The 16,359-nt window shown below is 43.1% G+C and overlaps 2 protein-coding genes across 2 annotated transcripts in view; one reads left to right on the top strand and one right to left on the bottom strand.

Annotated features, from left to right (window-relative positions):
- Positions 1-6,809, top strand: part of LOC307137817 (chemokine XC receptor 1-like) — a gene marked incomplete at both ends in the record, with an annotated part of 33,784 nt that extends 26,975 nt beyond the window's left edge. Inside the window, 2 exons of the mRNA XM_079835782.1 lie at positions 5,930-5,990; positions 6,616-6,809. Coding sequence (XP_079691908.1) covers positions 5,930-5,990; positions 6,616-6,809 — 255 coding nt within the window. The remainder of the gene's footprint in view (positions 1-5,929; positions 5,991-6,615) is intronic.
- The window catches only part of LOC307137025 (uncharacterized protein), a 636,016-nt gene that overhangs the window by 193,820 nt on the left and 425,837 nt on the right, over positions 1-16,359 (bottom strand). The gene's annotated exons all lie outside the window — the stretch shown is intronic.

Below are 16,359 nucleotides of genomic sequence, written 5' to 3' on the forward strand. Positions count from 1 at the left end.
TACCTGGGACGGCAGAGGAACTCTGCCAAGGGAAAGACACGGGCTCGCCGTAGGGAGCCGTACCGTGGAAGAATACACATATGGGACCGCCATGGGGGTCACTACATACGGAACCCAGCCTAACACAAGTTCCACCAATGCATACGAGTGTTAGACCTGGCGTCGAACGCTCCGCCACGTCCGACTGCCGCGGGTTGCGGAGGACTCAACAGGGTTCGCCGATCCGGGGAACTCGACTGGAGCAGAATAAGCGCACGCATCCGTCTACCATAGGGGAGGGAATGGCGCAGCAAGCCGACACTAGAACGGTCACTTCTGTGTTACTGACTATGGGAAGTGAGCACACAGGAAGAAACTGGCTCTACACGGAGGCTATAGAATCTAGCGAACGTGTTAGGTGTCGCCCAGCCCGCAGCTCTACAAATATCTGTCAGCGAGGCGCCACTAGCCAGCGCACAGGAAGAGGCAACACCCCTAGTGGAGTGGGCTCTTAACCCGAGCGGGCAGGGCACGTCATGGGACTGATAAGCCAAGACGATGGCATCCACTATCCAGTGGGCCATCCTCCGCTTGGAGACAGCCTTTCCCTTCTGCTGTCCTCCGTAACAGACGAAGAGCTGCTCTGAGGTCCTGAAGCTTGCGTTCTGTCCACGTAAGTCCGGAGAGCACGGACGGGACAGAGAAAAGCTAGGGCTGGGTCTGGCTCCTCCGAAGGCAGCGCTTGCAGGCTCACCACTTGGTCCCGGAAGGGAGTAGTGGGAACCTTGGGCACATATCCAGGCCGGGGTCTCATGATCACATGAGAGTTACCGGGCCCGAATTCCAGGCACGATTCGTCGACCGAAAATGCCTGCAGGTCCCCTACCCTCTTGATGGAGGCCAACGCAGTCAGGAGTATTGTCTTTAACGACAGAACTTTCAACTCAGCTGACTGCAGAGGCTCAAAAGGTTCTCTCTGTAGTGCAGTTAGCACCAGAGTTAAGTCCCAAGAGGGTATGGAGGGAGGACAAGGCGGATTTAATCTCATCGCTCCCCTAAGGAACCTGACGATCAGATCGTGCTTACCTAGAGATCTTGCATCTACGAGCTCATGATTGGCGGCGATAGCGGCGACATAGACTTTGAGGGTGGAGGGAGACAGCCTTCGCTTCAACCCATCCTGTAGAAAGGTAAGCACAGATGCGACCGAACATCTTCGGGGGTCTTCTCGGCGAGAAGAGCACCAATCGACGAACAGGTTCCACTTCAACGCATAGAGGCACCTCGTAGAGGGGGCTCTAGCGGAAGTGATGGTGTCAACTACCGCTTGCGGTAGGTCACCTAGAACCTCCGCGTCCCGTCCAGGGACCAAACATGGAGTTTCCAGAGGTCTGGACGCGGGTGCCATAGGGTGCCCCGTCTCTGAGTCAGGAGGTCCTGCCTCAGAGGAATGGGCCAGGGAGGTGCTGTCGCAAGGAGCACTAGTTCCGGGAACCAAGTCCGGTTGGGCCAATACGGAGCGACCAACAGGACCTGCTCCTCGTCCTCCCTGACTTTGCACAGTGTCTGCACAAGAAGGCTCACTGGGGGAAACGCATACTTGCGTTCTTCCCGGGGCCAGCTGTGGGCCAGGGCATCCGACCCGAGGGTCCCCTCGGTCAAGGAATAAAACCACTGACAGTGGGTCGTCTCTGGGGAGGCAAACAGGTCTACCTGTGCGGCCCCGAAACGACTCCAGATTAGCTGGACCGCCTGGGGATGGAGTCGCCATTCTCCCGGAAGTACCTGCTGACGTGACAGCTTGTCGGCCGCACGATTGAGCAGGCCCGGAATGTGAACAGCACGAAGCGACCTCAGATGCTTCTGACTCCAAAAGAGGAGATGGCGGGCGAGTTGCGACATGCGACTGGAGCGTAGACCACCCTGTTTGTTGATGTATGCTACGGCCGCAGTGTTGTCCGTCCGGACCAGAACGTGCTTGCCTCTGAGCGGCACCTTGAAGCGGCTGAGTGCAAGACGAACTGCTAACAACTCGAGGCAATTGATATGCCATTGCAGTTGAGGCCCCGTCCACAGACCCGAAACTGCAAGCCCGTTGTACGTGGCACCCCAGCCCGTGGATGAGGCATCCGTGGAGACAACGGAGTGCCTGGACACTTGTTCTAGGGGGACTCCCGCCCGGAGAAACAGAGCGTCCGACCACGGGCCGAAGGTTTGGCGGCACCTCGGAGTCACTTGGACGCTGAGGGAACCGCTGTGCCACGCCCATCTCGGGACTCGATCGTGTAGCCAGCGTTGAAGCGGTCTCATATGAAGCAATCCGAGCGGCGTTACTGCGGCTGCGGATGCCACATGCCCCAGGAGCCTCTGAAAATGTTTCAGTGGTACCGCTGTCCTGCCTTTGAACGAATTCAAGCAGTTCAACACTGACTGGACGCACTCCTCGGTGAGGCGCGCTGTCATGGCGACCGAGTCTATCTCCATACCGAGAAAAGAGATCCTCTGTGTGGGACAGAGTTTGCTCTTCTCCCAGTTGACCCGAAGTCCCAACTGGCTGAGGTGACTGAGCACCTTGTCCCTGTGTTCGCACAACTGCTCTCACGACTGGGCAAGGATCAGCCAGTCGTCGAGGTAGTTGAGAATGCGAACACCATGCTCTCTCATGGGGGCAATGGCCACCTCCGCAACCTTCGTAAAGACGCGGGCGACAGGGACAGGCTGAAGGGCAAGACGCGGTACTGACATGCCCGTCCCTCGAACGCTAAGCGCAGAAAGGGCCGGTCGAGGGGAAACGAGAATGAAAGTACGCGTCCTTCAGGTCGATCGCTGCAAACCAATCTTGGGGACGGACGCACCTGAAGATGTGCTTCTGCGTTAGCATTCTGAACGGCAGCCTGTGAAGGGACCGGTTCAAGAATCGCAGGTCCAAGACCGGCCATAACCCGCCGCCTTTCTTGGGTACAATGAAGTACGGGCTGTAGAACCCGGACCTCATATCGGCTGGAGGGACCGGCTCCATCGCGTCCTTCGCCAGTACGGGGGCGTTCTCCTTCGCTACTGGGAAGTGAACGCCCCCAAACTTAGGGGGACGCCTGGCGAACTGAATCGCATAGCCGAGTCTGATGGTACGGCCCCGAGACGGGCTGGGAAGCTCTAGCCAGGCTTCCAGACACCGAGCAAGGGGATTAACCACAGACGTACCCGCAGCGGGGCAGCGACGCGGAATGCAGGGATCCGACTCGGACGGCATGGAGCGGCCCGAAGTGGGATCTGAGTGTGCTGTGCAACACTTACCTGCGTCCGCGGAGGGGGCGTGCGAGTGTGGGGAGGCCGCTTGAGTGCGTTCCCACAGCCGGCGCCCCCTGCTGGCGAAGGGAGAGGCGTCTGAGGGTGGCGAGGCATGGGAGCGCCGACCACCGCCAAGCGCGCTCCCAAATGAAGGAGGGGCTGAGCGTGGCAAGGCTTTGTGGCGTTGCGCACGGTCTGCCTCACCTCCTTCCTCAGCGGGGAACAAGAGTGGCGAGGCATAGTGTCGCGCACTGTTGTCCACGCACCGCTGAGAAGAGGGGAATGAGAGTGGCGAGGCTTTGTAGCGTCACACACTGCCATTCTCGCCCTCTTGTGGGGAGGGGAATGAAAGCGGCGAGGCTCTGTAGCGTCACACGCTGCCATTCCTGAACTCCCGAGACCCAGAGGTATTGGAACTGCTCTTTTTTTTTTTTTTTTTTGGGTACCACTGGCTGTTTTTAACATCAGTGGCGGAACAGAATTACTAATGGTTTTCCACCCGGCCCTCCTCCGGGGAAGAACAGTTCCAGACCAAATCCGGGTCAATTGTGTTTCTGGACCAGGGTGGACATCGTCTAGCCAAGGGCCAGCGCTGTGCGCAGCTCAACCTCAGCTCAGAACTACCCTCGTGCACTAAGCAGGGCGGAGGTGGCCTGCCAGTGGCACTGCCACCCCACCGATGAGGGTAGTGAGAGAGAGGAAAACCAGATTATGGCCCTATTGGTGTTCCATATTTTGGCACCAATAGTTCCACAATGCCAAAGCCTTCCAATGCACATCCGAAAAAAGGCAAGGGGCAGGCAAGGCGATTTACGCGTTGCACTATGCCTCAGCCATCCGGGAAAGCATGGCTGTCAAGTATGAATCTGATTCAGCACGAGCGCCCACTATTACGGTGGGAATCTCAGCATCATCTTCATTTTCAACACATAACAGCCCTCTCTCCGATGCAGCGATTGACATCTGTCCTCTGCTAGAGCCCCAAATGAAATGCTAGGTCCCCTTTCAAGGACCAGCAATCCCATCTGTAAGCTACCAGCAGACACGTGAGACAGTGGGCGTGGCCGTGAGACGGCACACGGCGCGCTGAACACTCAAGCCCTTATGAAAAAGGCAAGACGAACAGCGCGCCGACGTGGCCATGCTCTCGTGAGAGAGCATAGACCACCCACGAACACAGTCTCAACATGCTTGCGATGCGATAGAGGAGTGAGGGGCCCACAGAGATGTACGCGGCGGGGAAGCCTCACTGTAATCCTCAGGCCACCCAGGCTTATCAGCCAAAATAGTCCCCCCTCTGGTGCACCAGAAAAGAGACTAGATCGGGGTATAAGCGAAGGGACTCAACCCCGTTTGAGGCATCATAGTCTCGACCGCGCATCGGAGGCGCCGAGTGACGCGCGCAGAGTTGCCGTGGCAACCCGCGCTGTCACCCGGCAGCCAGACGGCACACGGCGCGCTGAACACTCAAACCCTCACGCGGAAGGTGAGATGACCAGCGCGTCGACGTGACCACTGCAGACCGGGAACACTCCACAAGAGCTGCAGTTTTGGAAATGCTCTGATCCAGTCATCTAGCCATCACACTTTGGCCCTTGTCACACTCACTCAAAGCCTTACACTTGCCTATTTTTCCTGCTTCTAACACATAAACTTTGAGGACAAAATGTACACTTGCTGCATGCCTAATATAACCCACCCAGAGCCCTGCCAATGGTGAGTTCCCAGACCCAACATCTTGATGTGGGTCTGGCTTGTCAGGCTAATATTATATCTAATTATATGTAAATATATGTATATATATATATATATATATATATATATATATATATATATATATATATATATATATATATATATATATATATATATATATATATTCTTGTGACAGCTGTGAAGTCAGTCTACAAAACACAGCAGAGAGATTTATACACATCCAGAGAGACTGGACATTCACACTTCAGGTGATCAACTCTTAAACTTGATATTTTCTGTATGAATGTTATAAGAGTAAACATTTGATCGTTATTATTTATAGAATATACAACTTTTATTTTATTGAACTGTAGATGTAGCCTTTATAGAATGTATTGTAATTAAAATTATACTTTTGTTGATTAATTTTTTATTTCGGCTGCAAACTGACTTATGCAGCAGCTAAATATGCTTTGCAAAAATTCAGTATTTTTATGCAGAACAATTTCCTTCATGATGATACTTTATGGTCTTTATGTGTTTAATTAATTACTGATTCAACTGATTCAGGAGGAGAAAAGGAAGATATAATTATTCAGGGTCATCTACAAGTTAATGTATCAGTATGGTAGGCGTTTTATGTATCGCTCTCTACAACGTAGGACAACAAATGGTAATTGATATGATTCACCGTTATCAAACATGTTGCTAAAAATGTTGCTAATTGCTAATGTTACACAAACAATGTTCCCATTTACCATCTCAGAGTCAAACAGCTGCCTTCTAAAAATTAGCATCCTTAGGAAAGGGTTGAACATCACAGAACGTCATTGGAGGAACGCATATAGTTCATCATAACATCGTAATACACATCATATACATATTTCAGCCGCTATTTTTCTATAGCCCTATGTAGCCTATTTTCCTGTCCCTTCATAAAGGTGTTCTTGTGCTCATTGTGGAAAAGCCCCACCCTCAATTTGATGGGATTGGTTACAGCTGTGACGGTAGGAAACAGGCTGTCTTTGGTACACTGCAGTTCTAAGGAGAAATTACTAAACAATAGACTGGGTAAACCCAGCCTGATCTGCCAGCGATTTGATTTCGCCCGGCAACTCAGTCTGGAAACCCCGTACACTCATTTCTACTGCTTCTGTTACACTTTTACAGGAACCAATCACTGACTGGCTTATCCACCTATCCCGCTATTGGAGGGATTATCATGATGATGGATAGAGAAGGGATGGGTCGTTGCCCGATCACGCCTCTTGTGGTCTGATTGGTTGAAGGACTATCCAATTGCATACAGAGTCATTTGAATTCTGCTTGTTTATCATGCCTCTTGTGGTCTGATTGGTTGAAGGACTATCCAATTGTGTACAGAGTAATTTAATTTATACGTGTTTATGCTCGCGTGTGCAGTAGAAAATACAGAGCAGACTCCCCAGACCAATGTTCAATTTTAAATTGAGCTTGGTCTGGTGATAGCCAGACAAACTAAACAATGGTGTTGACTGATAAATTTGCAAATGGTTTGTCTTAAGCATATTAAAACACCACATAGACATACAATTGTTAAAAACAATATAAAAAAATTGATAAAATATTAAAAAAATCCTATACACTCCTATGTTATATGGCGTATCATCACAGGATCAAGAGTTGCATCCGGTCTGTTCTCAATCCGCGTTCACGACTCCGCAGTGACATATGGTGTGCCCAAGCTTCATTTACAGTCTGAGGGAGACGCACATGGACACACGCTTTATTCAAGCTATGGAAGCTCGGGCGCACCAGATAACACGTCAGCAGCGTCTTACGTCAGCAGCATCACTGCGGAGTCGTGAACGCGGATTGACAACAGACCGGAAGAGAAGACAATGCTGAATAAAGTTGTAGTTTTTGTTATTTTTGGACCAAAAAGTATTTTCGATGCTTCAAATAATTCTAACTAACCCACTGATGTCACATGGACTACTCTGATGATGTTTTTATTACCTTTCTAGACATGGACAGTATACCGTACATGCATTTTCAATGGAGAAAGCACTCTGACTAAATCTTAAATATCTTAAACTGTGTTCCGAAGATGAACGGAGATCTTACGGGTGTGGAACGACATGAGGGTGAGTCATTAATGACATCATTTTCATTTTTGGGTGAACTAACCCTTTAACACTCTAAACATTTGTTGCAGTTGTTAAATGTGTTGCACCTGTTCAGGCCAGTTTTAGAATTATGAATATTGTTTGAGAAGATTATGTTTTTAGTAAAATAAGATTGTATGACAATCATTATTTTTTGCTTTTGTATTGATGTCCATTGTCAGTTGATACATGTTATTCAAATGTTGCTTGTTGTTTTAATCAAAATAAGCCAGACATGTCTGAGGAAATGACAAAACAAAACTTGAAAACATGGTTATGGATTACAATTTCTCCAAAGAGATGTATGATTCATTATCAGGTTATTTTCCTTGTCAAAATGGTCATTTACTTTATGAATGTAAATAAAGTATCTGTTTAAAATTCACTAATGTTTTTTTTTTTTCAGTGTCCATTTTTTACATTTAATATTTGCATGTTGTTATATGTGAAATGCAGCAAATGTACATGTACTCTTGTGACAGTTGAAGTCAGTCTACAAAAAAGCACAGAGATTTATAGACATCCAGAGAGACGGAAATCCACTATTCAGATGATAAACTATGATCATTTTGTTGTTTTCATCTCTGTAAAATTATTTGATTGTCCATGTAAAGACATGGAGAGTAAAAAAATTGTTTTACACTTGTTCATTTACATTTCTTTTTTTGTGTGTGTAGATCGAAGCTGTAATAATATTGATAGCTAAATAATGCATATGTGACGTTCTGAGCTGAGAGGATGAATAACTCAACAGCAAACTTCACCACACCTGAAGCATTGACAACTTTTTTCTTTAGGCAAGTGGACAGTCAGAGAATGTGTGTCTTTGGCATCAGTTTCCTGATTGGTCTTCCCACACACTCCTATGTTATATGGCTCATCATCACAGGAACATGAAGGGGAGTTGCATCAGAGTTCTTCAACCTTAATTTGTCTTTCTGTGAGATTGGTAGCAGCCTCAATGCAATGTTCTGTCTACTGTCATATATGTTTTACTGTCAATATTGAAAATTCTTTTACAAGGGCTAGGCATCACTGGCCGTCCTCTGTTTCAGTGTCTGATGTGTGTTGAGCGTTTCCTGGCAGTGGTTCATCCTGTAACCTTTCTGAAGTACAAACCTCTCAGATATAGAGTGATCTGCTGCACAGCCGCCTGGATAATCACTCTTGGTTCTTGTTTATTCTGCATCTATATTTTATCATTCAAATCCAGTTGTTTTTTCTTGTGGCTGTTCTCAGAGCTCTGAATCAGTATGGACCAGGAGAGAGAGGGCGAGAGAGGAAGAGAGAGAGAGAGAGAGAGAGAGAGAGAGAGAGAGAGAGAGAGAGAGAGAGAGAGAGAGAGAGAGAGAGAGAGACTTTTGACTTTTAACATGTCTTTAATTAACAATCCATTAACTCATAATACAAACACACTTAACACATTACTTTATAATTATATATTCCTCAATAAAAACACATTAAAAAAGTTAAAATAAACATCAGCTTTACAACAATACATCACAACCTCCCTCTTCATTGGGTTGACATAAAATATTTCCAACACCCCATAAAAATAAGAAAGATTCAGTATCATTCACCATTTCATAATACTTATACTCCATAACTAGCCTACTTTTTACCAGAGCTCTGAACATGTTCAAAGGATCATTATCGCTATTAAACATTTTTCTCTTTCTTGTCAACCAAATAGCCATTTTTGCCTGACCAAATAAAACATTTATCAAAACAAGTTTTCTTTTATTTGAGGCACTATATTTTGGTCCAAAAATGAAGAAACCATTTGTAAAAATAAAACCAAAATTATGGCTCAAGTCTCGTAACACCTCATGAATTCCAAACAGCCTTGGACATTCAATAAATATATGAAAAACTGTTTCTGGAAGACCACAAAACAAACACTCTTCTCCTTGCAAAGGATTTAGATGAACTTTAAAAAGGTTTGTTGCTAAAATCCAATGAGAAATCCTCCATTGCAAGTCCCCACTTCTTTTTTCAATCGGTTGCTTATAAAATGTCCTCCAACACCCTTTTGGAGAGGCACCTGACTCAACAAAATTAGTCCATTTAGTCTCTGGAAGATCCTTCAATGCTCTTATATTTAGATATTTGACACAAACAAGATAAAGTGACTTCTTAGATATAGTGTCAAAGAGACCAAGTTCAGGTGTTGTAAAAGAAAGTAATCTTCCATTAGCCTCCTGCCAATCTCCTACATTAGCAACCACACTGATGCTGGGGAATACATTCTCAACCATCTCCGCTTGCAATGGTATTTCAGGAAAAGACTCCTGCATCTCAGATAATAATTTTTCAACCGTCCGAACAGAATTAATTCCAATCCTCATGGCCAAATTTTCTGCAGAAATCCATCGGTCCCTTGCCCGAAGATGACCGATTTTACATATTCCTGCTTTAACCAGGCTTGTGCAGACACCTTTAGATTTCAACATCACACTTGATAAAAGAGGATTAAAAAGTAAAGGGTCTTCAAGAACCCACTCATGAGTTACCTCCGCCAGCTCTCTTTTAACAATGAATATTTGCCATACATTTAATACTGATGCATAAAAAGAAGAGAGCCCATTAAAATCCACTTCCTTCAAATTCATCAAAAATAGGTGTCTGTCCAAATTCATCCGACCCACTCTTTTTAGCAATGCACAAGCTATTTCTATCCAGTTCTGAGACTTATGATAAAGGAGTCTTTGTGCAGTCTGGAGTCTAAATGCCGCTACTTTGGACTTAATGTCCATAAGGCCTTGGCCTCCTTCACTTAACGGCAGATACAGAACTGATTCTCTCAACCAATGTTTTCTATTCCAGAAAAAATTTACCAACACTTTTTGAATTTCCGTAATGAATTCTTCTGGTGGATTCAACACAATCATTTTATGCCATAAAATAGAGGCGGCAAGATTATTTATGACGAGCACTCTCCCTCTATAAGATAGTTGGGGTAAAATCCAATTCCATCTTGATAATCTATTACAGATTTTATCTTTAACTCCTTCCCAGTTTTTTCTTTGATGTACTTCGGATCCTAAAAAGATGCCTAAAAACCTAAAACCATCTTTTTCCCAGTTTACATTTCCAGGGATAACAGGTTTTGCTTTGTCATTACAGCATTTCTCTTTATCATTGCACCAGAATGCCTCCGTTTTACTCCAGTTCAGTTTTGCAGATGACGCTTTCTCATATACTCAGATACTGTCATTAACAATATCAATATCTCTTTGATCTTTCACAATTACAGTAATATCATCTGCGTATGCTGTTAACTTAAAACCATTGCAATTATCATCAACCTTTAAACCAGACAGTTTTTTTCTTAAAAGACAGAGTAGTGGCTCCACTGCTAAAGCATATAGCTGACCAGACAGTGGGCATCCTTGTCTTATGCCTTTAAGCATTCTTATTGGTTTACTCAAACCACCACCTATTTTTAGGATACATGAGGCATTCATATATAAGAGTTTGATCCAGGACATAAAACCTTCTCCAAATCCAAACACACTCATTGTGTCATACAAAAAACCATGATCCACTCTATCGAATGCTTTTTCCTGATCCAGGAACAGAAAACCCACATTCAACTCGTGTAGTTTAGAGTACTCTAAAATATCTCTGATCATAAACATATTATCATATATGGTTCTTTCTGGAATGCAGTATGATTGATCCTCATGTATTAAATCTCCTAATACAGTTTTCAGCCTATTTGCCAAAATTTTTGCTATTAGCTTATAGTCAGTTGTTAAAATTGACACAGGCCTCCAGTTTTTAAGAACACTCAAGTCACCCTTTTTTGGTAAAAGTGTTAGAACTGCCCTTTGGCAACTTGTGGGAAGGCGTTTTTCTTTAAAACACTATTGGATCACTTCATAAAAGTCTTGTCCGATGTAGTTCCATACAGCTTTAAAAAAGTCCACTGATAGTCCATCAATTCCCGGTGCTCTACCAGGCTTCATCTGTTTAACAGCCTCCGTTAACTCCTCAAAGGAAACAGAACTGTCCAGATTCTCCCTCTGTGCTTTAGTAAGAGACGGCAATTGCTGCAGTAGCTGTGACACACATTCAGTCTCAGTTTCTTCTTTTCTATATAAATTTGAATAAAAGTCCACCGTAATCTTTCTCATTTCTTGTACATCAAAAGTCTTTCGTCCATCAGGGGTTGTCAGACAATACATTTGATTTTTTTTGTTTTGACACTCTCTCCAAATTAAAAAAATAAGCAGTGGGAGCATCTACCTCATGTACAGACATAAATCGGGATCTTATCAGGGCACCTTTAGCCCGCACTTGCAACAAAGATTCTAGATCTCTTTTCTTTTCACATAACATGCCAGCTGAAGATGCATTAGCATTCTGAATCATACAAGATGTGATGTGTAAAATCTCCTGTTCTATTTCAGAAATCTTTTGCTTTATTTTTCTTGTTGAAAAACATGTAAACTGCTGACAAAATATTTTAATCTGTGTCTTACCTATTTCCCACCACTGTATCAAATTTTCAAATTCATTTTTCCTAGAACCCCAAACTTTCCAAAACAATTCAAATTTCTCATAAAACTCTTTCTCTTTCAACAATGCAACATTCAATTTCCAATATGGACTTTTATATTTAGATTGTGTCAGAACTATATTAGCTGTAATATAATGGTGATCTGATAGACAACAAGGAAAAATATTACACCCCATTATTCTATTATTTTCAGCACGCTTAGCATAAAACCTGTCAAGTCTTGCAGCACTTATCATTCCCTGTGAAGCTTTTGTCCATGTGTATTGTTTTATCTCTTTATTCTTATCTCTCCATACATCTACCAGATCATTCTGAACTATAACGCTTTTTAAAACAGAAGCTGATACAGGATGTGGCTCCTCATTATTCCTATCTAAAAGAAAATTAAGAGAACAATTCCAGTCGCCTCCAACAATTAGCATACCATCCAAAGTATATGTTTTTAAAAACTCTCCCAATTTTCTAAACAAAATGATTCTATCTGACCCTTTATTTGGAGCATAAATATTTATAAAATCGAATATCTGATTTTCAACTTTCGCTTTAACTATCAAAATACGTCCTCTCTCTATTTCCAATTCTGATAAAATGCTGACATTAAGATGATTTGAAAATAAAATCGCTACACCTGCACTAACATTTGTGCCATGGCTTAAACAAAGCTTTCCTTCCCACCACAGGTTTAACTCAGATTTGTTTTTTATGTCACTATGAGTTTCCTGTAAGAATATCACTTCTGAATCTTTAAGCCTAAGAAACTCGGAAAGTAATACTCTTTTCCCTGCATCCCTCAGCCCATTCACATTTAAAGATCCTAATCTAAGAATCTGCATTGCAGGGGTAAGAGAGAAGAAAAACAAATAACAGAAAAACAAAACAAAAATTAAGATAGATTCCACACCCATGTGCTTTATTTTTTCCATTTTGACAGTTTCACATTATCTTTTTGAGTTTTGCGTACAGTTGTTAAAAACTTTTTCAGCCGAAATCGTTTTTGTTTTGAAATGACATCATATCCCACCGTCTTCTGAGCCATCGCCACTGATTTTATAAATGTATTAACATCGGGGAAAAATTTTGCCACATCAACCTTCTTCCCTTTAGTTACATCCAGAAACTCATTATATTCTTCGACAGAATAAACGTCATCTAAAGACTGACTGCAATCAATCTCCGAAAACTCAGAACAATTGTCACAATCCTCCATCAGTTCCTCATCACTGTTTTCGCTCTCCACAAGCGCATTAAACTGTAACCCGCTAACACTCGGAAACTCATCACCATTAACACATTCCTTATCCTCAACCGCAGTAACAACCTCCTTCAAAACAATCGGGCCTACAGCATCATCACCAGCTCGCATAGATGAAATAAACCCACTCACCTCTGATTTAGAGCTTGGGTCTATAGGACTCTTCTCGGGTGGAGAAACCGTCTGAGGAATAACGCCGGGTTCACCTGTCACAACCGAAGCCTCCGAATCCTTATCATTAACCCCGATTACCTTTTGTTTTTTTTCTGGAATCATTGCCTCCTTTACAGCTATAGGCCGTTTTTCCTTAACTGGAGTTTCGTTTTTTTCACTTTGATCCGTTTGCTCATCATTAATTCCTTCGTTCTTTTCGATTTCTGATTGTTTTTTATGCGGGCACGTGAACTTCTTATGTCCCAAATCACCGCATTCAAAACAACGCAAACTATCTGTCGTTGCAAAAATCATATAGGAACTGTCTCCCTGTTGAATGCGAAACGAGATATCCAGAGACTTCGAATGCTCATTTAAAAACATGAACACTTGTCTTCGAAACGACATCACATGCTTTAAAGCTGCGTTTTTACAGCCGAGCGGAACCATTTTAATGGATCCAGAAAACTTTCCAAATCGACTCAGTTCTTTTATAATTTGCTCATTGGAAAGGAATGGCGGCGCATTCGAAATTGTAACTCTAGTAGCAGGTGCGCGCAATGGCATTACTTGCACCAGCGTTTCAAAAATTACGATTCCTTCTTCAACTAGGGTGTTTACGAGTATTTCATCTTTAAGAAATACCACCACCGCCTTATTCATTCTGGAGTCCGATGCTATTTTTTCATGCCCTACAATCTCGCCCATTGCTAGAAGCACGTCTTCTACGGTAAACGCGGGATCCGAGAACACTTTACACCCATTTTTGATAGAGAGCCCCGGCGTTCCCTCACCTGAGAGAGACGCCATGGCCTTTATCAAATAATTAACCACACCAGTGTTTAAAAATAACCACAAAACAAAAAAAACTTGAAATAGAAAGATAACAAACAAACAAACAAACAAAAAAATTAACCTTGAAAACCAATTCAAGCGTGCCGCTCTCACACCCCCACACTACACTTCCGCTCCCAGCATGCAATCCACACAGAGAGAGAGAGAGAGAGAGAGAGAGAGAGAGAGAGAGAGGGGGGAGGAAAACCACCTGAAGAGAAGAGTGTTTTATCTTATTCTGATAACAACAATGAACATGATTATGCTATATGTGCCATTTTATCACAGGATTCTTTGTCATTCTAACTTAACAGAATATTGTTGACTTTTGGTTTCCAGCTTTGTTATGTGCTGGCTGGTTTTGTGTATTTACAACGGTTGGAAAAATGTTCTGCCACTGTTCTTCATAATACGTGGTATTGTAGTGTTCTCAGAATCATTCTGTCATCTGATTCGTTCAACCATACAGATTCATTCAGAAACGAAACACCACTGTATCTTGTTCTGAGAAGCTTTCAGTTCTTTTCCCCCTTTGTTGGAAACAATTTAATTGGCAGTGCGAAAATATACAAACTACTGCAATGTTGTATCTAAAATGGAAGTTACTCATTATTAAAATTAACGTCTTAACTACTTTTTACCCTGCTTCTTTAAGAGCAACATAGTAAAAGTGGCATGAATAAACAATCAGAAATGTTGCAGAAGAGAGTGAGAAGAGAGATGAGTCACGATCACACAAAAAAGTCTTGAGAACTTGAATATAAAATCTGTAACGCTAGAAAATGTTAAGCAATTCGAGACAAAACTGTTTATGTTATTAACTGTTATGGGATTTGTACATCAAGACATTTAATGCGAAGGATCACATGACTGGTATAGGATTCGGCTGCTTGATTTGTATGTTGTCGGCAGTGTTATTGACAGCCGCAATTGACAGTTGAAATGATGTAACATTTAATGGAGTTGTGCTTTACATAAATTGTGGATCCTGATAAGTTTGTAAATTTTTTACTAAATTATTGTAAATTATGAATTTAAAGTGGTAATAGTCAAACATCAGACATAGTCATTATCTTACAAGTCTTAAGGCGAGACACGGCCGGTGAAAACATCGTTTTTTCATGCAGAGGTCAGTTTAGAGATTTTTGGTCAGTTTGCTCCCTTAACATGTAAGCTTTCATGTCAAAATAAAAAAAATGTCAACATTACACATTTAGGTGGATATTTCATTATATTTTGTTAACTTGCGCCTTTAGATTTCTACCCGAAATCATCAATAGTTGGCATTCTAACGCAAGCTCCCGTGCCATCTCCATTCACAGAAACATTTCATGCCTGGTCTCATTATAAAGCTTTCAAGTCTCATACACAGCGCTGTCTAATCCAAATATGGGCATTTCCTTTGTAGAACTAATCAACCGCGAAAGTTTGCAGCCGAAAACCACATCTGATTGGTTGATGTGAATTTCTCACTATGTGAAACGCGCTGCCGCTTCCTTGAGTAGGGGAGAGCGGGGTACAACCTAGCGCCTTTTGACTGTCTCGACGCTAAAAGCACCCCTAGTCGTCACTATATCAGCGCGAAGGGTACTCCATAGATTTCAGTTGTTTTGCCCAATGCGTTAGATCAAGACACATTTAATTTACATTTATGCATTTGGCAGACGCTTTTATCCAAAGCAACTTACATTGCAATCAAGGTACACATTTTTTACATTTTTGTCAATTCTTGCTTTCCCTGGGAATCGAACCTATGACCTTGGCGTTGCTTGCACTATGCTCTAATGTTTGAGCTATAGGAGAGCTATAGGAAAGCTATAGGAAAGCTAATTCTTTGCATTTGTAAAAGCAGACATGATTTTATGAATATTTATAGGCTACTTTTATATTTTTGACTAACCCCACTCCTACCCTAAACCTACCCACTTCTAAACAATATAAAACACGTAACAGGCAAATAAAACTACAGTCACAGGTATTTATTGCAAAAAACTGACCAAAACAGTATAAAAGTATTAACTCATGTTGCATTCCAAGTCTTCTGAAGTCATACGATATCTTCATGTAAAGAACAGAGTTGATCTTAATGTTTTAATCGCTGAAATGATGATCCCGCCACTCCGTATCTCATTCAAATGATACACACGACTCTTTAGCATGACACAATCAGTCACAAGACACACGAGACCCAATGACATTTTACAATCAAAGCTGACTAATGACGCAATTGACCTATCGGTAAGGCCCTCCCATCGAACGCCGATGAGCCAATGGCAGTTGAGTATCAATTGCGCTGGGACCGGAACTCTGACATCTTTAGGTGTCAGCGCCATAGAGATGCATTGGAAAATCCGAAGCTCTCATCGTTTTGATGGTGTTTATGCTACAAAAATGGTAAACGTCGTGCCTGAGGTACTGTAACACTGATTCCAGGGATCCTGAGAGGATTTTCTGGTTGTCATACTCTCATTAAGTTACGATTAAAG

The sequence above is a fragment of the Gobio gobio genome, assembly GCF_949357685.1.
Source record: "Gobio gobio genome assembly, chromosome: 14".
NCBI classification, from domain to species: Eukaryota; Metazoa; Chordata; class Actinopteri; order Cypriniformes; family Gobionidae; genus Gobio; species Gobio gobio.